Source organism: Cebus imitator, unplaced genomic scaffold (genome assembly GCF_001604975.1).
Source record: "Cebus imitator isolate Cc_AM_T3 unplaced genomic scaffold, Cebus_imitator-1.0 Scaffold5, whole genome shotgun sequence".
Classification (NCBI taxonomy): Eukaryota; Metazoa; Chordata; class Mammalia; order Primates; family Cebidae; genus Cebus; species Cebus imitator.
In genome coordinates, this window is record NW_016107320.1 from 5,641,333 (window position 1) to 5,668,667 (window position 27,335).

A 27,335-nucleotide genomic window follows, 5' to 3' on the forward strand; every position below is an offset into this window, starting at 1 on the left:
AAAAAAAAAAAAAAAAAAAAAAAAAAGAAATCTTCCTAATGTTGAGTACTGATAGGGGTTGATCCTTAATAAACATGTTACAATACAGTAAGGAAGAAAAAAAAAAAAAGAAATCTTCCTAATGTTATAGTTAGGGAAGTAGACCTAGAGAGGATGGGTAATTGAGTCAGCATGTATAGGTTTAGAGCTCCAACGAGGAGGCAACTAAAAGTAAACTTCCTGCATCTCATCCCTGTCCATTTTATACAGCATCTTTTTGCTTGCTTTGTACATGGGATGTTGCTGCATTTTTCCTTGTGGCAGTGACAGACTGTTTAATTCACATTGTCCACGATAAATTGCCAACATAAAGTTTGGTATGTGACCGTGGAGCAGACTTATTCAAGGGAATGTATTTAATCATGAAGCTCATAGGTGTATTCTTTGTGGCCCAACATATTAGGCTCTTTTCAGGGTTATCTATTCTAGTTGATGAGTTAAAAACATACGATGCATGTAGCCATGACAAAATTTTCTCCCCTTATGTCATCTGTCCAGGGTTCGTTTAACAACATTTTCTTACATTCCTTTGGAGAGACTCAATGTTGTAATGTTTTGTTTTATTCCACTATTGAGAAACATACACCTGAATCCCATAAGTTTCTCTGTGTAGAATAGTTCAGTATTATGAACCACTTCTCCATGTTTGGAGCTTTTCTTTTTGTTGTTTCTGTCTTGATTGCTATCTGGTTCAGTTGTTAGTATTAATGATTAGCTTTTTCTCAAAATGACTGATTTTTAGAATATTTTCTTCCATTTTTGGACTGGGCTTCATTCATTTTGATAACTTTGTGGAAAAACATGCTCAAATTGAATTAAGTGGTAACACTGAACTTTAATCGGGGAATTACTCAAACCTTCTAAAGTTAAATACAGTATGTTTTGTTTCTATAGCAAAAAGTCCAAAGTTAGGCAAAAAATAACCCAAACCCAGACTTCTTTTCAGGTTATCTTTGGTCCCATTAATCCACATCATTAGAAACCCCATCCATTCTTTAACCTGACAGCAAAATATCTGACCTATTCTTTGTCTTTCACTCACTTTGTAATTTCTGTACCTATTTTGAATTTCTGAGCTAAAGGAAGGGGGCACTGACAATCTTAAGTATCGAATTATTTTTAGGACTTGTTTATAATTTTGGAAAGTAAATTAAATACACTAATATAGGGAATTAGCTAGGTTTAGGGAAAATTCTGATTTGTGGAAAATTTTAAAAGGAACACAGGAAGCAGAGCATGTTGAAGGGTAAAGATCCCCAACAGATGAGGGAGTAAACCATCTCTAGCTATTCCCCGCAACGGAGAGGACCTCAAATTGTCATTGTTGTCTAGTAGGAATCTTGTTTTAATAAAGGAGAATGATTTGTAGTTAACCTTCAATTCATCAAGCTTATGCATTATCTCTGTTAATCTATGCATGATCTCTGTAATGACCAATTTCCAAACTCCAGTAAGACAAGACAATAGTGAAACAAGACAGTGCCTGTTATGGCATCCTCTTGTTTTACTGGGTGTTTGGAAATTGGTCATTACTTTAAAAAGTTGTAGACTCTTTAGTATATGTGTCATTCATTTGCTATCCTTCCTTCGCTGATTTTGTATAGTTGTTATTGGGCTATATTTTATCTTAGACTATATTATAATTTATTATGAGAGAACTAGAGAAGTCTATGTTTATCACTGCAAAATGCCTTCGTAACTAAACATTGCTTAGGCTAGTGTAATTTGCTTTACTCTCAAACTATACTCATTAATCTAAGTGATCTTCAGTTATCAGTGAACCTCCAAGTTCAGTGTTTTTTCCAGATAGTTCTTGAGATATAATTTGCATATGATCCGCTTGTTTAAAATACTCAATTCAATGGCTTTTGGTATGTTACATTAATTTTTTTTTTTTTAATTAAAAATAGAGATGGGGTTTCACCATGTTGGCCAAGATGGTCTCAATTTCTTGACCTTGTGATCCGCCCGCCTCGGCCTCCCAAAATGCTGGGATTACAGGCGTGAGCCGTGGCGCCCAGCCAATTTTTTAAAATTATGGTAAAATACATTTAAAATCTTACCATTTTAATGACTTTTAAACATACGCTTTCTTGGTATTTATATTCACCATTTTGTTCAGTCATTACCACTATTTCCAAACTTTTTAATCAACCCAAAGCAGAAACTCTGTAGCCAATATGCAGGAAATACCTCCCCATTCTCCCTTTCCCCAGCCCCTGGTAATCTCTAATCTGCTTGCTTTCTCTGTTAATTTGCCTATTTTAAATAATGAAATATTTATCCTTTTGCTTCTGGCTTCTCTTTCTCAGCATAATGTTTTTGAGGTTCATCCACAATGTGGCATTTACCAGAATCGAATTCCTTTTTATATCTGAATAAAGTTTATTGTATGGATATGTACATTTTGTTTATTCATTTGTTGATAGACACTTAAATTGTTTCCACCTTTTGGCTGTTGTGCATAAGGCTGCAGTGAACATTGATGATAAGTATCTGAATCTGTTAAATTCCTTTTGGTGTATACTTAGAAGTAGAATTTCTGGGTCATATGGTGATCATGTGTTAGCTTTTTGTTTAGTTTTGTTTGTGACTGTTTTCCATGGTGGTTGCACCATTTTGCGTTCTCACCAGCAATGTATACTTTCTCCATATGATCTCTAAATCTTGTTCCTGTTTTTAAAATTATAACCATTCTAGTAGATATGAAGAGATCATGGATTCTTGCTAAATGCTTTTTGACTGATTTTAATAGTAGTTATGATTTCTTTAGGAATCCCACATGATGTAAAATGTTTCTTTTAGCAGGGACAAGTAACATTTCTTTTCTCTGGTGACAGTTCTAATTAATGGAACTGTGTTACCCTTAAACAGTTTGTTTTACCTGTTAATAAATAACAGAACAGGGAAAAACTCAACCCTTAGAGTACTCACTTAGTAAGACAAAACTTGAAGGAAAGGTATTTTTTCAAGGTCTAAGTAGATTTTGGAATAAAGAGTTGAAAAGCAGTTTTGTTTAGAAGAGGTAAAATGGCTGCCACTCAGACTTCCATTGCAAAGAAGCCTTAATAATAAATGGAAAAACAAAGTGTATATAAAGTAAAAATTCATAAATTATTAAATTATTTCTTGACATTGAAAAAATTTGATTCAATAGTATTTGCAGTTAAGAGAGAATTTTTAGAAAACTTTAATAATTTGTAAGATAATACGCTGAGAAAGGACTTGATAGTGTCAGATGTTGAAAAAACAGCTGATAAGATCAGAAAAACTTAGCTCTTCATTTCCATAAATTGCTGGCATTCAAAGAAACACTATATTTATTTATAAATATCACAGTGATTACAGCCTTATAGGTAATTTGCTGTATTAAATAGTTTGAGCTTTCCAACTACCAAGGTTCTTTACAGTTAGGTATCATTAATTCATTAGTCCTATACCAGGTTTCTCAAGTGTGAGATGGTATTATTTACTTCCAAAATGTTAAAGGGAAATCAAGCAAAACATTTGCAAATACTCTGTAGGCAAACTTGTACCATGAATGTATTTTCTTAACCAGAAGTACTGGTATAAACCATTGAGTATGGAAGAATACCAAGGTAATCAAGACCTGCACTGGCTACACAAAAACATTTTGGCTTCGTTAGACAGTCTCTGTTTCCTGTATCACAGGTTTTCCTGACAGCCTGTGCAAGTTAAGACTTTTGATCTTAATATTTGTACAGCTTGTGAGCTAGGTGAATTATTTCCACCAAATCAAACTTTTTACAAATACAGCATCCAGATGGCCTATCTCAACTCCCCTGGCCCCCACCAGACATTATATCAATATGTTTCTTATCACTTTTGGAATTTTCTGTTTCATTTAGTGTATTGCTGAGAGCAGTTAAAGAGGCCCAATTAGTCTGATCCCAGCTGGGACTTTTAGATGGGAAATATGCAGGATTGCCAGATGAGATCATGAGCCTGATCTAGTGTTTTATCTGTTAAATCTGTTTATAACTACTTAACTCTTGATTCACAGACTTTTAAGGCAGCCATTTGACGTCACTGGGTTGGGAAGTAGGCTTGTGCCAGTACAAAGCCACTGTGATGTGGGGCTGTTGGGCCCTTCTGTTTTTCTCAACTACGTGGGTGCACTCTGCAGCTTGACAAACAGCCATATCCAGTGAGCTCCCCCCAAAGAAATTTGAGATCAACTCAACATGAAAGGCATACCTGCAAAAGTGACTCCTAACCTATATACAATTAAAAAAGAAGGCAGTAATTAATAAGTGACCAACGTGTGATTATTTAGTTCTAGAATCTGTGCAGATTTTCTTTGTTCTGTCTCTGTGCTCTTCGTGGTGGCCTTGCATTTTTTGTTACAAAACCTCCCTACAATGATAATAGCATGTAAGTTAAAAGTTGTTTTGAAAAAAGCAAATGATGCATTTTTTAAGTGTGAAGAATTGAGTTCCCAGTCTTCAGTGTTTGCCTGAAAAAGATTAAGTGGGTTATTTGAATTTATGAAGCATTTACGTAGAAAACTATAAAATAAAACACTAGTAAAAGAACCTCGCTGGATGCGGTGGCCCACATCTGTAATCCTAGCTCTTTGGGAGGCCGAAATGGGTGGATCACCAGAGGTCAGGAGTTCAAGACCAGCCTGGTCCAACATGGTAAAACCCTGTCTCAACTAAAAATACAAAAATTAGCCAGGAATGGTGGCAGGCGCCTGTAATCCCAGCTAATCGGGAGGCTGAGACACGAGAATTGCTTGAACCTGGGAGGTGGAGGTTGCAGTGAGTTGAGATCACACCACTGCACTCCAGCCTGGGTGACGGAGTGAGACTCCATCTCAATAAATAAATAAATATAAATAAACAGGATTCATCCCAGCTCTGTCTCTGTCCAGTGCTCCTACTCTTTACCATACTGGCCAACATGGCAAAACCCTGTCTCTACTAAAAATACCAAAACAAAACAAAAAAATTAGCTGGGCATAGTGGTGGGCACTTGTAATTCCAGCTACTTGAGAGGCTGAGACAGGAGAATTGCTTAAACCTGGGAGACAGAAGTTGCAGTGAGCCGAGAGCGAACCCTTGCACTCCAGCCTGGGTGACAGAGGGAGACTGTCTCAAATAAAACAAAGAATCTTAAGGAAGTTTAAATAAAGTCGATGGAAATATTAGAAGTATCCTTTCCCTGGGGAAATAAGGAGAAGAGCCACAGGTTCTCACACATAAACAAGTGTATATTCCAATGATAAGTACATGTAGAAATCTCAAGTTTATCCATTTCTTCTCTAGGTGTAAAACACTTCATCAAATAATTATAAGACTGTGTGAAAGGGCCCTCAGAATTTTCCTTGTGTCCTTTTTTGAGGATCTGTGTGTTTAAACTTAGGTCATTTTAGAATTCATGCCATTTAAAAAATACCTTATTTGACCTTGCCCTTTCTCCATGTTTTTTCAGACATTTCAGAAAATGCTTCGAATCTAATTTGCCTCTATTGTAAATGTAAATAGAAACTATAGTTAGTGTTTGTGGAACATGAAGTGCAAAGTGAGTTTTTTGTCAGATCTTGTTTTGCTGCTAAGATGCCAAGCCAGTTTTAGAACCAAAAACTCTTAATGTCTTGACTATCTTGACTGATCGTTGTGTAGTGCATATTTTGGCACCTTACATCACTGTCATCTTTATTCTCTTTTACTTTTAGTGAATGATCACATCATGGTGATGACTAGGGTCCGCAGAGTTCCCTTTCACACACCGGGTTAATGTTTTTGATAATCCATAAGGATTTGAACTTTTGCTCCACAAAGCTAGAACCCTTGGTTTTACTCTGTAACTGGAATGCGTTAAAACATTTTAAAACCTTGGGGAGTTGGGTGGGACTTAACCATCTCAAAGATTGAATAAGGTGTTTTGATATTATTAATTATTTTACTCTTTCAAGTATATACAATATGAAGTATTTTCTTTCTTTATAATTAAATGCAGGCTTTTTTGCTTTTTCTAGACATTTAATAATTACATGGATGTGTTAAAAATTTTAATGACAATTACAACGTCAAGTTTTTATATGTAAAATGAGGAAGAAGAAATAAAGTAAATGTTTATAGAATATGAAAAATTATATATGTAATATATAATAAGAGACTAGAGGAATAAAACCAACTTCCAGTGAACATGATTAGACAATCTAGGATCTGCAAGATAATAAAATCTGTTAACAAAGCTAATATTTATAGAAAAATACACCATGAAGTATATTTTTAAGACTAAAATTTCTTCTCCGAAAATCTAGTGTTAAGTTTCAGTAGAGGACGTTTTGAAAAACTAAGTGATGACTTGAGTAACCTGGTCATTGCATAAAAGGATATAAGATATTTTTCTGGCCGTTGTGCAGCAAGGTAATTTTTAGGATTATTGTTTTTAAAAGTTCAAAATAATTTCCCCAGAAAAGCAGTTGGGTAGAAAATTTCTACTATAAACTTATGACCAAGTTCTCTTGTATTTTGAATTTTTAAAAATCTATTTCCTTATTTGCCCTGCACAAAACATCAGTCATGTGTAAATGAATGAATAAATACACAGAGTACTTAAAGAGTTAAATTTGTAAACACAGACATGAAAGTAAGTTTAGGTGGAAAGGAATTCACATCAAGTTATTTAAAGAAGCAAAAACAGGTGAAGTATAAAAGCATTATTTCTATGTGTACTTTGAAAAATATGAATAAAAATACAATCCACACAAAGTAATTTCTGTATAATGTTTCACAGAATTTAGGTATTTACTTAGAAGTCAGATGTAATGATATCCAAATAAAAGAACATTGAATAGAAGGCAGAAAAGGTTATTTAAGATTACAGGTCATAGATACACCTCTGTGGAAAAGCCAACCAACCAGGTATGAAACAATTTGGCTGTTGACACATCTTAGAATGCTAAATAAATGAGTGACAAAATGAATGGAGGAAAGGCTTTTAGGCTTAGGGATCACCCTAGGTTACTGTAGCAGGAAGATGTTGATTTTAACAAAACTTCACCCTTTCCTCTTGATTTATCTGTTGAGGTGTTTAACAAATTCTGAACACATACTTAAAACTATTCTTAAAATTAAACATTTTAATACACTGACTTTAAAACCATACTGTGTACTTGATGTTATGTATTTCTACGTAACATCAAGTGTTAGTGAGTTTGTACCTGTAAATGGGTACTAAATCTGTAAATTGAGTCTAAGAGGAGAACAATGGAAGTTTGTTTTGATAACAGTATCATGAGTGTGTCCCAATCCAGCTGTCCTGATGTATATTTACTTTAGTGATTTGGGGGCTCTTCCTCAAGCCTTGGTTTTCCTTCCTATGCCGTTGATCATAGCCACCTCAAATGGTAAAAGGTTCAAATTAAATGAGATGGTGGGTGTTTTTCTTGGTTTTTTGATATTTTGTTGTTAAGACAGGGTCTTGCTCTGTTGCCCAGGCTGGAGTGCAGTGGTACGATCGTGGCTCACCACAGCCTTGAATCCCTGGCCTCAAGTGCTCCTCCCACTTCAGCCTCCCGAATAACTGGGACCACAGACACATGCCACCAGGCCTGGCTAATTTTTTTATGTTTTGTAGAAGTGGTGTTTCTCTGTGTTGCCCAGGCTGGTATCAAACTCCTGGCCTCAAGTGATCTCTCACCTCAGCTTCTCAAAGTGTTGGGATTACAGCTGTGAACACTGCACCTGATCGAGATAGGTTATTTTTAAAGTCACTGGCACTCAGTAATGGTAAAAATGCTGATAGTTAATTACACTCTTCACAAAGGACTGAACACTGACTTATAGTTAATGGTAAAATTATCCTTCCTTTCTTGGAGCTCATCAGGGAAACACCGTTGCAATGTTATCCTTAATATTGTCAAGCCTATAACATATTGTAAACCAAAAAAACATATCCTCATCTCCCTTTTATTTTACCTTAATTGTGCACATCTTTCTCCATTTCAAATTCTAATTGAATCTGTTTCAAAGACCCAACATCCATTGATTATAATGCTTGTTTAGCAGCCAGTGAGATTCCTGACTTAGAGTTTATTGTATAGATAAGCCTTTTTGCAGAAAGGGAGAAACTCAGCCTCAGTTTGGTTAAATCACTAGTAATCTAATTGCAGGGATTCATTAGAGTAGAGGAAGAGCACATCTTTCAGTTCTTAGAGGGGAGCGTTTTGCCTCACTTTGTTTTGGCTCCCTGTGCAGCACAGGAAGTACTTTGCAGTGAACCTCCTAAGTTTGGACTTGACTGTTTACATTCTTTTCAACTAACTTGTGCCTAAGCCCCAAGTTACCGGTTGGAAGGAGCTTGCAAGTCATTTGATGGTATGTGTTAGAGGTGTTTTTAAAATGGGACTAAGGAGCAACTTTACCCTCTTTCCTTATTTCTGTATTTTTATGAAATTCATCAGCGACATCTCCCCCCCAATCCCCACTGATTAATTTAGTAAATGGTATTAGTAAATGACTTTGAGGACCAATAAATAATTTATTGGCATACATGGCTCATTTTTATCCTTAGTGAAGTTAAGGATATAAAACTATTGAGTTATAAAATTGTATTTTTTAAATGTAATACAGCTTTTTCTTTCTAAAAATTTGTTATTGTTAAGTTATACAGTTTACAAATTAGTAACCAGATCAAGATGGTGATTATCTGTCAGGGAGGGGAAGGAAAACAAGAAAATGCATGTTTTCTACTTGCTCTTGGTATTCTACTTCATTAGCGTTACCTAAACTTGGTTGGGCACACTCAGGATGAGAAGGCTTCACTGGATCTTGTTGGGGGCTGGGGGGCTCATTGCTAAAATACTAGAGAGCAGAAACAGGATTCTGAAAATATACTTGGAGGCCTATTGTGGTCTATGTCTGATCTTTAAATAGAAATTTTCTCAAAATGGTTTTGGAAACTTTAGGCAACTGTGTTTTTTCAGTTGTAGAGTTTGTTTATGTCAGTAGTGCTTTTCTCTCCTCCTCCTCCTGCTTTTTTTCTTCTGCACCAGCCACTAATAAAAGCTCAAAGTAAACTTTGCAGAATGATCCTTAAAACATATACAGAAAGTTAACATAGGTCCTTAAATGACCTAACAAGCACTTACGGTGAAGCTAAAAGAAGAGCATGTTAAATGCATTCTCTTAGCCTGCCTACCTTACAAGTAGGACTTACTTCTTATTCTTCTTCATGTGCTTTTCCATGTGGACACAGACACACTTGTTTTTTAAAAATAATTCTGAGACTTTTTAATTACATAGTAATCATTCAACTTATATTTGAATGTATAAAGCGTTTTCATACATGCACGCATCTGTTGTCTCATTTTGCCTGATATGTGCATAATATGTATTGGATGCAAAAGTAGGTTGCTTTCCCTTTTCAGTAATTAGAAGATTAATGTGTAATTATGTATAATTAATCCTTTCTTAAAGAACTGACACCATGCTTGAAACCGTCATCTCAACACCAGTGATGCTTTGACTTTAAAAAATAAAAATAAACCCTTTTATCTTTAAAGAATTTATATCATCATCTACCAATTGGATATGATATTAGTAAGTATTTCAAAACCCATCCCTTCCCAGTTTAATCCTGGGATTTGTACTTGGCAGAAGCTGTGTGGGTACATACGTGGCTCTTAAGAATGAAAGTGATTCTCTCAATTTGCCATTGCTAGGAAAAGAGATGCAAGCTATTTTTAAAGTTGTAATTGATAATGAATTTGCACAAAAACGTTGATAATGAATTTGCCCCTGCTCTTTCATTGGATACACTATGTTACCAAGTATTTTCTAGACTGGCCTATTTCAGTAATATAGACTGGCTTCTTCGAGACTAAGGTTGTGATTTCTTTTGTCAGTTTTATTGTTTTCTTTCCTTTTTTTTTTTGGTGCCAAACTCATTGGTTTAAGCCTATGATCTGAGTTTTACAGCGATGAATCACACAATCCAGAAGTCATTTACATGGTCACACTGACAGGGCATGTTTTCTATGCCAACATGCCTGAAATTTTTGATGTGACTTTGGTCAAATACAGGTTAGTACTTCACTGAGGCAGAGACCCTGTTGATTTCCCAAGTCTGTGAAGTTTGCCATCAAAATTCAGAGGTTTCTTTGGGGTCACTTGACAGTGACAGACATCAGACTTGAATGTCTTGGGCCAACATTAAGCAGATATGGACCATTAGAAGTTTGGTTATAGGTTTTCCCCAAATCACCCCAAGATCCTCTATCAGAGTTGAAGATTTAACTAAATTGAGAGCTATTGTCTAGTATCTGCTTCCTTAAAGCTTTTGAGTGCCTTCATTTAGCAGGTAGCAGGAGTTGCAAAGGGGAAAGAAGTATGCCTATGGGTTTATTGATTGTCCTAACAGTAAGACAGGAGAGGAGGAGACAGTAAGGACTCTGCAGTGCCACACTGCTGACAGCACCCGCCACATTTGTTATTTGTGCATTAAGGATTCCAAGGGATGTTTCTGTGCCTACCAGAGCAGTTGACCTGCTGCTGTACCTTCTGTTTACCTTTAGAGTCCTCAGTGTAAAAATGTTAGCATCAAGATTCCTGAGTAAGAGAGCACCATCTGCACTCTGGCCTATGTTTCTTTCCATGTAATATTATCTATTTCAAAGTGTCACTGTAAAATATTGCTTTAATGGGTAACTGATGGTGTTTGGTTTAGAAACAGCCCCTTCCTATCATTGTCAGGGCCCAGGTCTTTCAATCATCCTTTTCAGAATGGTTTGAGAACATAGTGGCAAAAGTTCAAACAATCATGCCCTTTCAACCCTTTAGAAAATAAACTCTGCTTGAATCTGATTCCCTTGACATGTTAAAGATTGAGTTTATAGCTTCTTCAAAGGCCCTGTCATGATTTTATAGTCATCCTATACAAAGCAGATTCTCCTAGGGCCTGGTTATGTACATAGGGGTGGTTGGCTAACACAAAAAGTAAATGTGTGTTAGTGGAAAAGGAGCTAATTTAGCTGGGGTGGATGGTCAAGTCAGATGGAGATTCTGGATACCTTCGAAGTATCTGCCCGGTTCCTCCTACAAAGGGAATCCAGTCTCTGCAATTATCAGCCAGGCCCCCGAAAGCTGCTAAGACTGTGAACCAGCAGACATCAGGCAGGAGAAGGAGGAACACACATCAGCTCCTTGTAGGGGAAACATGGGGAATAAAGGAAACTACACAGCATCAGACTGGATCGCAGCTCAGGTGTCCTGCTGCTTCTTCCCAGTTGGGGCAGTCTCAGAGCAGAGTATGAATCTCATCTTTCTCTTTCTAAGTAATAGAAGAACCTCTCCAAAAAGGACAAAGGAGAAGAATCCCTATTGGTTCATATTTGGAAGAGGAGCTCCATAGCTGATAAGCACTGGGTGGTAGGGATTAGTGTTTATCAAATGCCAGGCATTCATCTAGACATTTGCAAGATTTTATTTAATCTTCACAATGAATGCTGTGAAATATGTATTATATTCATACCCAGTTTATAGAAGAGGAAACTGAAGCACAGAAAGGTTGAACAGTATATCCAAGGTCAGTAGTGGAGTAGTGTTTGAATCTAGGAAGTCAGACTCTGAAGACTACACTCCTGATTGTCACAATGTAAGCCTCTTGTTCATGGGGAGTTTCCACAATATTGAGTGTGACCTTGAGTTGGGGTGTCTCTTTTAAAATTGTGACTATAATTAACTACAGCTAGTGGTACTCCTAGACAACTAGTTTTCTCAGTATGTCTGCCAGTTGTAGGAGGGGATTTGATTAACCAAGACTATCTTCTCCTGGTTGCTTTTCTAATACTTCTAGGTTCGGGGGCAGACATGAGGTTTTCCCCAGTTTGTTATTGGAGCAGGTACATCCTACCTTAAACAATGTGTTGTTTTCACCATAGGAGTCTGGCTTAGTGGTAGGATGGTGTGTGAGTTTGAGTGCCACAATTTATTCACAGGAATAAAAGTGAAGCCAGATACACATTGTTTTTTAAAAAGTACCCTAGTCACTAGGAAATATTAAAATTTTTTTATGCCTCTGGTTAATGAGGATTAGATTAGGCTTCTCTGTCGTGGCCAAGATTATTATTTTATAACTTAGCTGGTTACAGATATTATCAGAGGAGAAATTACACAGGATTGAAATCAGATAAACCCGTGAAACATTCTAGACTAGGCATGGAAACATATTCTTTCTGTTACTAAAACCTTCAAAAGAGAATAAAATATTAATGCGTTTTATGGAACATCTAGTTTAGAAACAATTATGAAGATTTTTAAATTCAGGAGTTTAAAAATTTAAAAAAAAATGGCTACAAGATAATGCAGTAGCTGGAAGTGTTAGGTTGAATTAGGTAATCAAGCAAGGAACCGTACCTGGACTCATGGCCCAGCATCACATGGAATGGCTCCATGGCCGCATATACCACAGAAAGCCCTGGGGAAGGGGTCTCTTTCTCCAAGTGCAATATAGCTGTTTTGCCAATGGAAAGGGACACATACTTTAAAATGCCTGATTTAGACAAGGAAAAAAGGAGTACTAAATCAGAGTATTTTCTAAGGTAAAGCCAGGGCAAGCACTAGGAGTTAGTTGGATTAAGAAAAGGAATAAGGCATAATTGGTGTGATACAGTTTTTCATTGGGCAATAACCCAGCAGCACAGGCTTTTGTATTAACAGTCCTGATGTCTTTGCAAGCAATGCCCTTATTTAGGAAAAGTATGAAATACGGTTTACATCTGGCAGATTCTTTCCCTCACTTGTTCATTCTCTGTTGGAACCCATATCTACCTAAGTTTCATCACAATGCAAACTGAACAACAGCCTCAGTTATTATCTGAAAACAATGTAGTCTTTATAAAATAAAAAACCTAGCAGAACTGTAATGTCCTCTCTCTCTCACACACATATTCTATTGGGAATCATAAAATTGGATTGTGTTGTGGATTTTGTACGTAGTTAGCTGGGAAGTTAGGCAAATTAATTTATTTTTCTGGATCTTTTTTAATCAGTGTTGGGAAGCCTGTTGGCATTTTGGATGAGAATTCTTAAATTATATGGGACAATCCTGCTCCTTGTAGGACTTTATCATCTTGCCTCCTGCCTAATGAATGCCTGTATGGTCTTCAGTGTATAATAGCCCTCAGATATCTCATTGTGATTTTGATGTACATTTCTCTATACTGTTTATATGTTAAAACATTTTATAGAGAGCTGAGAATAAAGCACATAACAGCCCTCAGGTATAATAAAACATATATAACAGCCCTCAGATATCTCATTGTGATTTCAATGTGGATTTCTCTATACTGTTTATATTTTAAAACATTTTATAGAGAGAGCTAAGAATAAAAGGCTTCTACTGTTTTTTTGAGACAGAGTCTCACTCTGTCACCTGGGCTGGAGTGCAGTGGCATAATTTTGGATCACTGCAACCTCTAAGCAGTAGGGGGAAAGGACAATGAAGAGTACTACTCATGGCTGAGAACTAGGTTAGATGACCCCAAAAGTTCAGTACTAAAAATTCATGAATTTCATTATTTATTTAGACAAATCATTATTACTTAGCATCAGAGAACCTGACCCAGTTCCCTGTCAGCTTCCCTTTCCTGTGATCTTTACTCCTATATAGTTTTGTATTTTAAAAATGTTTGAGGCTGGGCGTGGTGGCTCACACTTGAAATCCCAGCACTTTGGGACGCCAAGGTGGGCAGATCACAAGGTCAGGAGCTCAAGACCAGCCTGGCCAATATGGTGAAACTCCCTCTCTACTAAAAGTATAAAAATTAGCTGGGCGTGGTGGCATGCATCTGTAGTCCCAGCTACTCGGGAGGCTGAGGCAAAAGAATCACTTGAACCTGGGAGGTGGAGGTTGCAGTGAGGCAAGATCATGCCACTGTACTCCAGCGTGGGCTACAGAGCAAGACTCCATCTCAGAAAAAAAAAAAAAAGTTTGAGTGTCACAAGTTTTCACTTACAGTGCAATAATATGTTGTTAATAAATGGTGGAAAACTTCTACTTGTTCATTTTTAACGCACCAGCACACTGTTGTCTCAGCAAGTCTTAAATGCGGGTTTGTCTGTGACCTATCATGGAGTCATTTAAGGCTCCAAGTGAATGTAACGATTGTTTTCACAGACCCCTGGGGAAACTTTTGCGTATACCTTTCCTTGTTTCTGTTTCTAATATGCTTGAATGTTTCATGATGCCTATGGCAGAGAAAGCTGACAATATTCAAAAAAAGTGTAAATATATTTGAATCTTGGACCAGTATTTGAGAGCTTAGAATCTCTCTCAAGTATGTATTTACTTCCTAGTTTCTGATGGAAATGACATATGGTTATCAATTTTAAGAAATAGGTTATATTCCTAACTTATGTTTTTAACTTCTATAAAGGCAAAAAACTCAGTTCTTTTTACTTCATTTCCTTTTCTCCTATTGGAAGATTTGTGGTCCCCAGGATATTTCCTTTTCTTGTGACCAAAATGCTCTCTGAAAATAGTAGATGGCTTTTATTGTGGTTCATGCCTGTAACCCCAGCACTTTGGGAGGCTGAGGCAGACAGATCACTTGAGGTCAGGAGTTCAAGACCGACTTGACCAACATGGCAAAATCTCGTTGCTACTAGAAATTTTAAAAAAATCAGGTGGGCGTGGTGACATACACCTACCTGTAGAAGTGCTTGAACCCAGGAGGCAGAGGTTGCAGTGACCCAAAATTATGCCACTGCACTCCAGCCCAGGTGACAGAGTGAGACTGTCTCAAAAAAAGAAAATGGTAGAAGACTTTTATTCTTAGCTCTCTCTATAAAATGTTTTAGAATATAAACAGTATAAGGAAATGCACATCAAAATCACAATGAGATATCACTTCACTCCTATTAGGGTGGCTAAAATAAAAAAGGCAATAACAACTGTCTGGTACTTGGATGCATATATGGGTAGATGAATTGAAGTGGTATAGCTACTTTGTTTATTTTTGAGACAGTGTCTAGTTCTGTCTCCTTAGACTGGAATAAAGTGGCAACATAGCCCACTACAAGCTCGAACTTCTAGGCTCAAGTGATCCTCCTGTCTGAGCCTCTCAAGTAGCTGGGACTACAGGCACATACCTGCATGCCTAAGTTTTAATTTTTATTTTTAGTAGAACCCAGGTTTCACTGTGTTGACCAGATTGGTCTCAAACTTCTGGCCTCAAGAAATCCTCCTACCTCAGCCTCCCAAAGCAGTAAGATGACAGTCCTGTGAGCTGCCACACCTGGCCTTAACTGCTTTAGAAAACAGTTTGGCAGTTCTTCAAAAAAGTTAACACAGATTTCATGTATGACAGCAGTTTTACTCCTAGAGAACTGAAAACATATGCTCACACAAAAATTTGTACATGGGTATAGCAGCCTTACAGCAGCCAAAAAGTCGAAACAGCCCAATGCCATGAGTTGATGAAAGGATAACCACATTGTGGTATGTCCATAAAATGGAATACTATTCAACAATAAAGTGAACAGTGAAGCCACTGCATGGCTAAGTGTTTTGTATTTTTGGAAGAGATGAGGTTTAACTGTGTTAGCCAGGATGGTCTTGATCTTCTGACCTTGTGATCAGCCCACCTCAACCTCCCAAAGTGCTGGGATTACAGGCGTAAGTTACGGCACCTGGCCTCTTTTTTTTTTTTTTTTGAGATGGAGTCTTGCTGTCCTGCCCAGCCTGGAGTGCAGTAGTGCCATCTTAGCTCACTGCAACCCCTGCCTACTGGGTTCAAGTGATTCTCCCACCTAAGTCTCTTGAGTAGCTGGGATTACGCATGAGCCACCATGCCTGGCTTTTTTTCTTTTCTTTTCTTTTTTTCTTTTTTCTTTCTTTTTTTTTTTTTTTTAAAAAATATTAGAAACTGCCTAATTTCTCTGGGTTTTTTTCTGTTTTCTTTTTAAATTTCTTTTTGTATTTTTTCTTGNTTTAAGGACAGGTAAATAATGGGAAAAAATTATAAAGATCACCCCAAAATAAAACAGCCATTTGCCACAAAGGAAAAACACCATCAATGTATTTTTTTGTTGTTGTTGTTGTAGTACTAGTAGTAGTAGTAGTAATGGATTTCACTATGTTGGGCAGGCTGGTCTTGAGCGCCTGACCTCAAGTGATCCGCCTCCCCATGCCTGGCTAGGTGTCAAATTTCTTATTAATGAAGAGCTTCTAAACCTATAAAGTGGTGATAGTCGCACAGTTCTGTGACACTAGAAGTCATTGAAATGTACTCTTTAAAAGGCTGAATGTTAGGTTGTAAGAACATTGACTTTTCAGTTAAATCAATATTAAATAGGTTAAATAGAAACTTAAGTCATAAATAGACTTTAATGATCACTTAGCAACAAAGGACTAAGAGACATTTTAGTGGTTGAATGAAAGAAATCTTTTGAATATAGTATAATGTAATGAAGCCACATCCAACCTCTGAATATCTTGCTCATATCTGTCACATGTACTGTTATGACTTGAAATCTTTTGAGTATAACATGTGCAAGAATAGGTAATAGCAGTCTTTGTCTCAACTGATTTAGTTATCACTTTGTTCTAGTCAGTTGTAGAGGAGGAAACTGGTTATTTAAGCACCCAGTTTCTTATGGAAGAAGCCAAGTGGTGACTGAGAAATCCAGATAGTTGTTTATTAAAAGCCCAGCCAAGTCATATTCCTAGTGAGTTTGAATATACTAATAAATGGCTAAAAAATAACCCACACCATCAGCAGCATATACCATTCTCTTTAGTTACTCCTGAGAATTGAGTTTCTCCTTCCTCTTGGACGTGGTTTTGTATGCCTTCTCCCCCCTCCCCCCCCACTGCTGAGTTTAATCAGCAGTGGTTAAACTCTTGTTCAATGTTTGGTAATTCCTGATAATTTGAAAAGGAATCACTTCACTGCTCCCACACCTCAGCCCCCACTATACTATCTGATGTCTTATGCCTGGCAGGATGGAAATCACCACTTTGACAAGGAGAAAGAAATTTGTAAACAGTTCAGTTAATTGGTAAGAAAGGCCAGCAGTGGTTACCAGGTAGATCAGCTACCACCTGCTAGAGCTCTGAGTCTTAAAGGATTTAACAGCAGGTTCTGAAGCAGCTCTGGATGTTAACTGGGGAATCCTGAAAAGGCATTTTGGAGCTCTAACCCTCAGAGGATCTGGGGTGGTGAGGAGGAGGGGAGATAAAACAAGGTCCAGGTAGTGAAATTAATTAGATTACAAGGTCAGAGAGGGACCAGTAGCAAATTTGGTCTTGATTTAAGAGTTTCATTGGCTGTGGGTTTTCATTTGGAGTTGGTGTGGAGAAAAGGGAAGTGTAAAGATTGTTAGAATCAATTGAAGAAGTCTTTACCTTATCAGGTGGGATCTTACTACCTTACTGTTTTTATCCTATAATAAAAGACAGTTTCATCTAGTTCAGTACATTTGCCTCAGATCTGCTAGATCAAAGATCAGAACGGGAGTGTAGGAAGCTCTAGCAGAATCTGATAGGAAGCTCTTAAAGGAGTGACCTATGACTATCCCAGAGGAGGTAGAGCCTTTGATTACTTAGAAGCTTCCTTGGAGAGGTTCAGCATCTCAGGAAGGCACAGCAGGTGGGGAGGGGAGTTAGAATCCTAGGTCCTCAGCTTTTAGTCAACATTTATAATACTTACACGTAAGTGGGTTAGCAGAAAGATAAATCAGCTTTCACTTTTGGAATGGTAGAATAGTTTTACTTGCTGTGAATACATAGGCAAAGAGTAGACAACAAGGATGGGGGAAGACTCCAAATTGAAGACAAACAGAAACAAATGAATCTAACTGTATTACAAATGAATAATACAACCACACTAAAGGTGGGGGGAATGGGGAAACTAACCCACAAATAATCCAAATAATATACATGTTGGCAACATTTAAAGACAAAAAACTGTAAATAAATATTAAGTTGTAGTTAATAGATATTTATAGTGGCATTGGTTAGCAATTCTGAAACTAATGTGTGTTTTTGAATTGGGCAAATAAATGTGTAGTAGATAATGAGAGCTAGGATTCTTGATATTAGAGGAGTTACAAATATGCAAATGATAGGAATGGAATAAACCAAATGGTGTTAAATTGGAATTGGAGCTATCAGTATGAACTTTAATACATCGAAATACATTTTAAATATCTCTATATGATGCAGAGAAGCAGATCTGCATGTGAGAGCAAGTGTGTGTACACAACTCGGGGACACTTGGACACCAAAATAATGATAGTAATGAATTACAAAGCATAGAAGAAAATAGAACTCTGTAAGTCATTACTGAATTAAATAATTTATTAACAAATTGGGCAGAAGGGAGAGCTTTTCCATGGAGTCGAAAACTGATAACATGGTATGTAAAAGGAGCAATGAGGCCGGATGTGGTGGGTGTCTGTAATCCCAGCTACTCAGGAGGCTGAGGCAGGAGAATTGCTTGAACCCGGGAGGTGGAGTTGCAGTGTGTCAAGATTGTGCTGTCACACTGTAGTCCGGGTGACAGAGCAAGACTGTCTTGAGGGGTTGGTGAGGGGTGAGAGGGAAGGAGCAAAGAGACTACCAAAGCACCATTTGGCAACTACAATAGTAACAGTTGCTGCTAGTAAGAATTATTAATAGGTGTTGAAAGTAGTAATTTTTTAAAAAACAAGATATTTATATAGTCTGGAAATATATGTCTTTAAGAAACTTACTAGTTAAAAAGGGAAAACAGTATATTTACAATAGAGAAACTTGGCAAATGGTCAAAGCTAGTATCACTTGTAATGGGACAAAAGTGACACTATGTGCCTCTTGATATTATGCATTGTGCAGGACACACATCTCTGATCTTCCTGCCAAAAACCACATAACCTGAATCTAAACGCCCCCATCAAAAAAAAATAGATAAACCCAAATTGAGGGCCACTCTACAAAATAAATGGCTTACAGTTTTCAAAAATATCAAGATCATGAAAGGTATGCACTAAAGAACTCTTCCAGGAGACTAAAGTGATGACAGTTCATGGAAAACGCTGTGTGCGTGTGTGCTTGCGCGTGTGTGTGTGTGTGTGTGTGTGTGTTAAATGTGGTAAAATGCTAACATCTTAGAAATCTGGGCAAAGGGTATGTCTGCAGTATTTCTGTAAGTCTGAAATTATTTTGGAATAAAGTTCTTTTTAAAAAGTAACTAGTTTTTTAAAACATAGCTGGTTGACTGCTGTGTCCCAGTAGGAAATCCCTTATTCTGCCTCTCTCCTTTTATTTTTAAATTCTGTGTTGGATTTTACAAATTACACATTTGTAAAAATTTCAAATGATGCAAAATTGTACAAAAGTCTATGCCCTTTCCCACTCCTGCCACCAAGTTGACTGCTATTAACAGATTGGGTGTCTCATTCTCAATCTTTCTGGACTTAAAACAGAGAAGTATACATGCACATGTATATACAGTCTCCTCTACCCCTATACTAGTAAATATTGTTGAGTATCTTTTTTTTAACTTAATCTAGCCATAGGCATCTTTCTCAATATGTATGTATAGCTCTGCTTTGTTTTTAACCATTTTTTCTCTAAATGAATCATTCCATTGTCCCTAAAACTCATTGTCAAGGACTGATGGACTGACCTCAGTGTAGAACCATTTGTAAGGACACTGGGAGCCTGAAGTTCACAGAATTGAAGTACTGTTTATTGTACCAACTAACCAAGACTCTTTCAGGCATGAGGGTGCTCTGAAGACCTCAGTGACAGGAATTTGGAGACTTTTTCTCTAGTGAGAGGCTGTTAAGGTGAATCAACTTTGGTCAACACCATTTTCTGTGTCTCTATATAGGCTCAAGGTTGAAATCTTTTTAAGAGAAAAGAGTTTTTGTCATTTTGGGCTGCTGCAGCTGCCCCTTAAGTAGGCAGCTGTGATCAGAGGAATAAAGGCACAGAACACAGACATTGGCTCCTGAGTACCCTTGCCAAAGAAGGCTTAGAGGGCAGTAGCCATCTCTCCCAGCTTCTCTTCGCGGGCTGCTCTAATGGTGTGATGTCTGATCTGTTCCAGTCTCTTCACTGAGTCTGTCTTTTCTACACCACTAGAGTTACCGCCAACCACTGTGATTCTCAAATGTGCTCCATGCACAAGCAGCATCAGCATTACCCTGAACTTGTTATGAATGCAGATTCTTAGGTTCCATCTCAGAGCTACTGAATCAGAAACTCTAGCAAGTCCTCCAAGTTGATTCTGCTAATATTTGAGGATCACAGATCTACTATGTAAAGGTGATCATATTATCCTCCCATTTTAAAACTCTAATGGCTCAGCCACGCACATACTCCAAAGTCCTCACTCACAGCATAATCCCATAAGAGATCCTTTGGGATCTCACCCTAGCCTGCTTGTTCAGCCACCCCACCCTGGACCCCTCCCACCTCACCCCACTTTCTGCATCCTGTTACTGAGAAATTTGCTGAGCTCTTTCCTGAACTGCACCTGGTGAACTTTTCCTCTTCCATCACTTCCTCTGGTGCCTTCCCTGGCTCCCTGGCATGAAACTGCCCTGGTACACTCTTAAGTATACTTGACTAACAAGAACACATTGTTTCTCAGCAGTGTCCTTTATCTCCCAGAGTTTGTCCTGGGTGGGGAATTCAGTCTCTGTAGATTATATGGAACCTGGATCAGTTGAGACTGTTGGTTGTCCCTGTAGCCAGTCAGATTGGGGTGCTTGTAAGTAGCTATTTATTTGCAAATTAATATACTGATACTCAGAAACTGTCCTTTCTGTTCCATCTAATAAATAGGACACCATTTACATTTGGAAAAGAAAGGTTCTCTGTTCATTATGAGAAGAGTGGTGGATTAAAAGCAAGAAAGGAAAAGGTTGATTTTGAAAGGCACAGGTTCACCCTTTCACTTGGGAGTAATCTTATCCTGACAGCATTTAATGTTAAGTAATTGTAGCCAGAAAAGAATCTTAGTAGGCTTTAATTAAAAACATAAGGAATGTTTTTTCTCTTGTCATCGTCTTCCTATCTGCCTCTCTTTCATCTTTTCTTTCTTCTCTTACACATTTCCGTGTTCTCCCTTCTCCCGCCCCTCTCTTTCTCCTCTTCATCAACCCTTAACACTTAAAATGTTTTTGGCTTGGCTAATCCCTATGGATGGAAACTTAGCCGAGCAGGATATTGATTACCAAATATGGTATTGCTGCTAAAGATGTTAGAGGAATGTGGCTTGTATTCTAAGCCTCTGGCCTGTGAATAAGCTGCCAAACAAATTAGGTCATTTTAACTTCTGAGCTTTTTTTTTTTTTTTTTTTTTTAATAAGGATGCTGGAACTTTGATTTGGAACATGATGTTGATGTTATTTTGGCTCAGATGGGAGGAAGGGGATATAAAGAAGGGGGCAGGGAGTGAGGGAAACTTAGTTCAGCATGTTTTAGGACTTGAGCCACCAGCCCAGGTTGTGTAAGAGGCAAGTACATTATGTGGAGCTTCAGTTGATTCTGGAACACCAGTGGAAGAGCTGAGGCATGGAATTCACATGTGCAGCCTCGTTTTCTGAGGCTAGATGCTTTAGAGGACCACGACCAAGTCCCGGGATACTCTTCATGTTATCCCCAGTGGCCTGGGTCACATGACTCATGGTAATGTGAGCTCAGATTTAGGAGGTATCTTCTTCACAGGAAGGTTGGTCAAGTTTAGTGCCAGGGAGTATGCCCTGAAGTTGATGGCAAGTTGCTGCTACTGTATGTGTATCTGATGGAGTGTGGTGCAAATGAGCAAGTCCTTCCACAGCATACCTGTACATGACACCCAAGGACTGTGCTTGTCTCCCAGCAGAGACCACAGTTCTGCAGGTCCATTCTTGGAAAGATGTATTCTGTTGTGATACTAGCTTTGTTAGGGTGGAAGTTGGTCCATCTCAGTGAGGTCCTTTGTGACTTCACCTCAGCCTGCTTCAGAATGCAGCTTTGTGTTTTGGTTTTGTTTTTCCTTGTATACTTTTTTGGCAAAATAATATTGAGGTTTCCCAAATTTAAAAAGAAAAAAACGCATACAACCAACACCAATTTAAGAAAATTTGTTTTTAGGTTTCACAAAACAGGCACTGTCTTCGCTTTTCGGTGTTGATTAGGTATGCACAAGGGTATTCTCCCCAACCCTTTTGCTACGGCCCTCAGTTGGTTTCTTCTCAGAATGAATGAGTCATGCTCATGAAGAAATTCTACCCACTCCAGGACCTCTGGATCAGGGCTCTGTAGCTTTTGTTAGGCCTTTCTAGGGACCTCTTTTTCCTTCCCCTTGCCCACTTATTTCCTCTTGATGCTATTATCATCCAGCCACAGGCTCTTCCTTGTATCCTTGAAGCTGAGCCTGTGAAGTTCAGAGTTGTTCATCCTGGTCTCTGGAGTAAGAGACGCTTATTTTTGTGGATATTGCTCTTACTTTTCTTGAAGCTCATTAAGAAGAATGGTGGGGGGCAGGGGATGCTTTGGAGGCCACAGGCCTTAGTGTGTACATTCAGAACACTAAATGGCAACTGTGTTCTTAGGAGACTCATTTTCAGGACTCCAATCCCTTTATAGACCACACCATATAATCATGGGACCTGAGTGGGTCCCATGGGTGCACATTTAAAATATAGTCTATTTGGGATATCTTTCTGATGCGTAGGGTCCAGAATTCATGGTATTGGATGCTTAATAATGAAGGCATTCTTGAATGGTGGAAGGGTTCCACTTAGACATGTCCTGCCCTAACTTGTCTTTCATAATGTCTGTGATTTATTTTACTAAATATGATCTGTTTTAGATAAACTTTCAGGAATAGGGTCAAAGGTAACTGAAATTACTATATATTAAAATGTGTAACTGTGCTAGGAATTTGCTGGTTCAAATTTTAAACTGGAAAGTTTTTGTCTAAAAAGGGGGTATTGAAAATCTGTAACTAAATTTTTTAAGTAAACTAAATCCCACTGACTTTTGGGATTCTTTGTGTTGTCGTTTTTCATGTGACTTGTGTAAGTAGTAAGAATGACCTTTTTTCCTGATAGACCAGGGTTTACTGGTGTTTATTTTGTCACCATTCTGGTTTGACTAAAGAAATGAAAACATCTTCCATTTGTTCTTTATTTCCAAAGGGCATCCGCTTTGATCCTGAAATCCCGCAAACACTGCGACTAGAGTTTGCTAAGGCAAACACGAAGATGGCCAAGAATAAACTCGTAGGGACTCCAAACCCCAGTACCCCTCTGCCCAACACTGTACCTCAGTTCATTGCCAGAGAGCCATGTAAGTCAATCTACTTTTCATTCAGAAATAATAATAACTAAGAACTGTTCATGTGCTGCATGTGAGGTTACACCATGGGACGTGGAGCTGGCTGAGTCTTATTTTCCATTTCTGTGAAGAGGTTGTCTAGGCAATCTTGGTGTCAGAATTCCAAATACAGCAATCTTGTTTGGGATTGGCTGTCCCAAAAGATGGTTCAGCTTCAACAGAACCATAACTTCAGAATTGCATTTGATGTACTACAAATTTCCTTTGTGAGTATGCCCCTAGTTGCCTTGGGTATAAACCTGGTTCTCAGTATTTACTTTAATTTGCTAAATTAAATTTTACTAAAAGAGCAAGTCACTATTTCCATTTGTTGAAGGACATCAGCTCAGTGGCTTTGGAAAAATAGGATATTAAAAATGAAAGAAGCAGATCTTACAAAGTTGGTTCCATTCAGCCATAACTCTAGGGGGAAAAGTAAACACATGCAAAGAGTTTATGTATTGGAACAGTCAATCTAGCAAACTGTAATACCATACAACATTAAAGAAATTTGGGGCTTCCTGTTTTAACTTAATTGGATAAGGACACTGGCTAATTGCTCAACAAGTCTTCTACCCAGCATTAATGAGCTTATTTCTTTATATGTCCATACTACCATTTCTGTCTTTCATTGGATAACTTTAAAAGATTGTCTGAAGTTTTTTTATTAAGCTCTGTCAGTGGCAGAAGTGGGGCGTGAGACAGGTCTTAACTCTTCCTTTCATTGCAGAGCCGTATGTCATTTAATATGGCAGAGTGTTCAAGGAAACCCAAGTGACTTGGATTCCAAGTTATTTGGAATATTTCTGTCCCATCTTTTTTTTTCCTGCTTTGTAAACCACAGAATCATGGTCTTCTTCCTTTGATGATAAAACATTTTAACTCTTCGTACTGAATTTGAAGGACACAAATCCATGTCATGCATGTCAGATTTAATCACATTCTCTTTGGAAGTCACAGCCATTCTGTAGCTCAGTCACTATTGAGAAACCTGCTACTCATCAGTAGAAACTAACAGATAACTCTGCCAGCATGTTCTAAAATAAATGTTTCTATGAAGCCAGAAAATCATAATAGAGAAAAAAATTATTTTGTTCTTCCACTTTCTTTGTTCAGGGAAACTAGAAACTTTTGCTTATTTGGGAAGGAAATCTAAACAAAAGTTACATCTTATAGCGTACTTGTAGTACAGAAGGATATAGGACATTCTTTACATCATTCTTTATAGTATCTAGCTTAATACTTTGTATATGGTATATATATTTAATATTATAGTGAGTAAACTGATATTGAAATTGGACTATTTGTAGAACTACAGACTCAATTGTGTGCCTCTTCTCTCTGAAATTTCTTCTTTTTTGATCAAGTTATCAAAAAAGAATATTTTTAGGATACTTGATTTAGCAAAGATAACCTAAAGCAATTCTTTGCCTTTTTAGTGAATTTGCCAGCCTCAGATCTCAGAGTTCTTTGAAAAGATTAGTTCAGACAGGAAATGTAATGCTGGTGATACTTAACTTTACATTTCCATTTATCTGCTGAATACAGATACTCTTTTTATCAGGACCACAAAACTTTTTCTGAATCTCCTACAACAGCCCTGTGAAATAGGTAGCCAGGACGGTAGTAGTAGCCAAGACACAACATGCTATACAAAGCAACAATTATGAAGAAACTGGACATTCACAAGTCCCTGAAGTTACAAGAGAGCATACAAACAGAGCTTAGAACTCTGTTCCGGCAAGCTCTGCTCACCTCCCTTCCTGGCATACCAGAACAGTGCAAAAATGGCCAGATAGTTTCCATGACAGGGTAAAAACTTGCCCAACTGTTCACAGCAACACAAATTTGGAGTTAAAAAAAAAAAAAAAAAAATCAAAGCAGCCAGCCATGTATTCTCAAGAAAATAAAAGTTAGCATGATTTCTCTTAATATAGCACCTTTTTACGACACAATGTCTTGATGAGAGCAAGTTCAATGTGGCTCAGGTCAACTTTATTATCCATTGCACTTCCCTCTGGGAACTGGGGACTTGCTTGTCACATACAACTGTTGCTTTCCTGGAAGCACACTACAAGACTAAAAACATTGCATTGGCTCTACATGGACAAATCCAGTTGCATTGTACTCAGAATCGGTACTCCAGCTGGTTATTTTTACTACTTATCAGGTGTAGACTATGATGGAATTGCAGAATTTGGGGTGTGGGAAGGCCCTGAAGGCTAGTCTTTGTGGTAGGCCTTAAGAGAGAGGTTTTTTTTTTTTATAAATGTTTCTTTTCGTTAATGTTTTTATATGGTAGTGATTGAAAAGCACTCATTGCCATCACTAAAGGAAGAATGATCTGTGTTTTGATTTTACAACAAACATTCACTTGAACTCTCAATTTCTCCGCGAATATCTGAACTTAATGAACTTAAACGAGCACCCAGTGTGCTAGACTGTGGAGAAGAAGGAAGTTGGTTGTTGCTATAAAAGAGCTGTCATTCCAGGGAGCTGATGGTAGTCAAAAGTTGTCTGAAAAACTTGGCCCCATATGGAGGACATAAAAGAGATTCTGCAGCTTAGTTAAGATTGCCCCCGAATCAGACTGCTGTATTTGCTGAGTATTTGCGCCAGGCATGAAGAGTGAGAAAACTAGGTGTTGCAACTTGCCCGAGTAGATAGTGGCCTGCTGTGGAGAACCTTGGCTTCAGGGTAGAAGATGTCAGTGAGAATACTGTCAGTAATTCTGCCAATTATTGACAAGCTTTGTGACCTTTAAGGAAAAAAAGGTAACTTAGTTGTGCTGCTATTCCCTCAGCTATAAAATAGGAATAATACTTTCTGTACCTAATTGTTAGGAGAGCTACATAAAACAATATCCCAGGATTGGGCTGACGATTAAATAGATACAGTGCATGTAAGAGTACAACGTAAATGTAAAGTACAGTCATAATTTGTTAATTTTAAAAAAAGGCGTGGAGTTGCCTTTCCTAGTAGTTACAGCAGGTATTGATCTTCCAAGGTGTCATCACAGTGTGAGTGCAGCCAACTATCTTTGCAAGTTAGGAGAAAGGATGAGTCAAATTGACATACAATTTCAAGAAAGTAGTACATCTACCTGCTTAAGTTTTTATTAATAGAATTGATCATTAATTTGAGCTTTTCTTTTTCTTCCTTGTATGTAATAAAGTTTAAAAGACCTGAGAAATCAGGTTAAGAGATGAGGAAGAATTATAAACTACATTAAATTCTCCTAGATTGTGCATTAGATTGTACAAGAAGGTAGTATTGCATAATAAGAACTCTACTTTGGAGATGAAGAAAGAGTAAGTTACTATTTCTGATTTTTGTTTTTCTCATCTGTAAAGTGATGATGCTGTGTGCCAGGTGCTCCGCTAAGCATTTTATGTGAATTATCTCATTTGATTCTCAAAAGCACTTGTTTTCCAGTTGAAGAAACTGAGGCCTCAGAAAGTCTAATAAGTTTCCTGAGGTTACACCGTCAAATAAGTGTGATGGCTGAATAGTGTCCCCCAGAATTCATATGATGAAGTCTTTGCTCCTAGTATCTCAAAACGTAACCATATTTGGAGATAAGATTTTTAAAGAGATGATGAAGTTCAAGTGAGGCCCTTAGGGGTGGAGCCCTAATCCAATATTACTGCTGTCCTTATAAGAAGAAAAAGAGACACCGGGTATGTATACACACAGAGGAAGGGCCGTGTAAGGACAGAGGACAAGGCAGCCATCTGCAAGGCAAGGAGAGAGACTTAAGGAGAAACCAACCCTACCAACACCTAAATCTTGGGCGTCTGGCCTCTAGAACTGTGAGGAAATAAATAATTGTTTAAGCCCTCACTCTGGTATTTCACTATGGCAGCCCTAGCAATACAGTACATCAAGTGATAGAGCAGAGACTTAAATTCTAGGCTACTTATTTTGTCATTTACTAGCTTTGTAAGTTAGGTTTAGTTACCTAT

The 27,335-nt window shown here is 37.7% G+C and overlaps 1 protein-coding gene across 5 annotated transcripts in view; it reads left to right on the forward strand.

The window, feature by feature from the left end:
• The window catches only part of RBPMS (RNA binding protein, mRNA processing factor), a 190,345-nt gene that overhangs the window by 99,574 nt on the left and 63,436 nt on the right, over positions 1–27,335 (forward strand). For all 5 annotated transcript variants that reach the window (XM_017535859.2, XM_017535855.2, XM_037740985.1 and 2 more), the window contains exon 5: positions 23,193–23,343. In XM_017535859.2, coding sequence (XP_017391348.1) covers positions 23,193–23,343 — 151 coding nt within the window. The remainder of the gene's footprint in view (positions 1–23,192; positions 23,344–27,335) is intronic.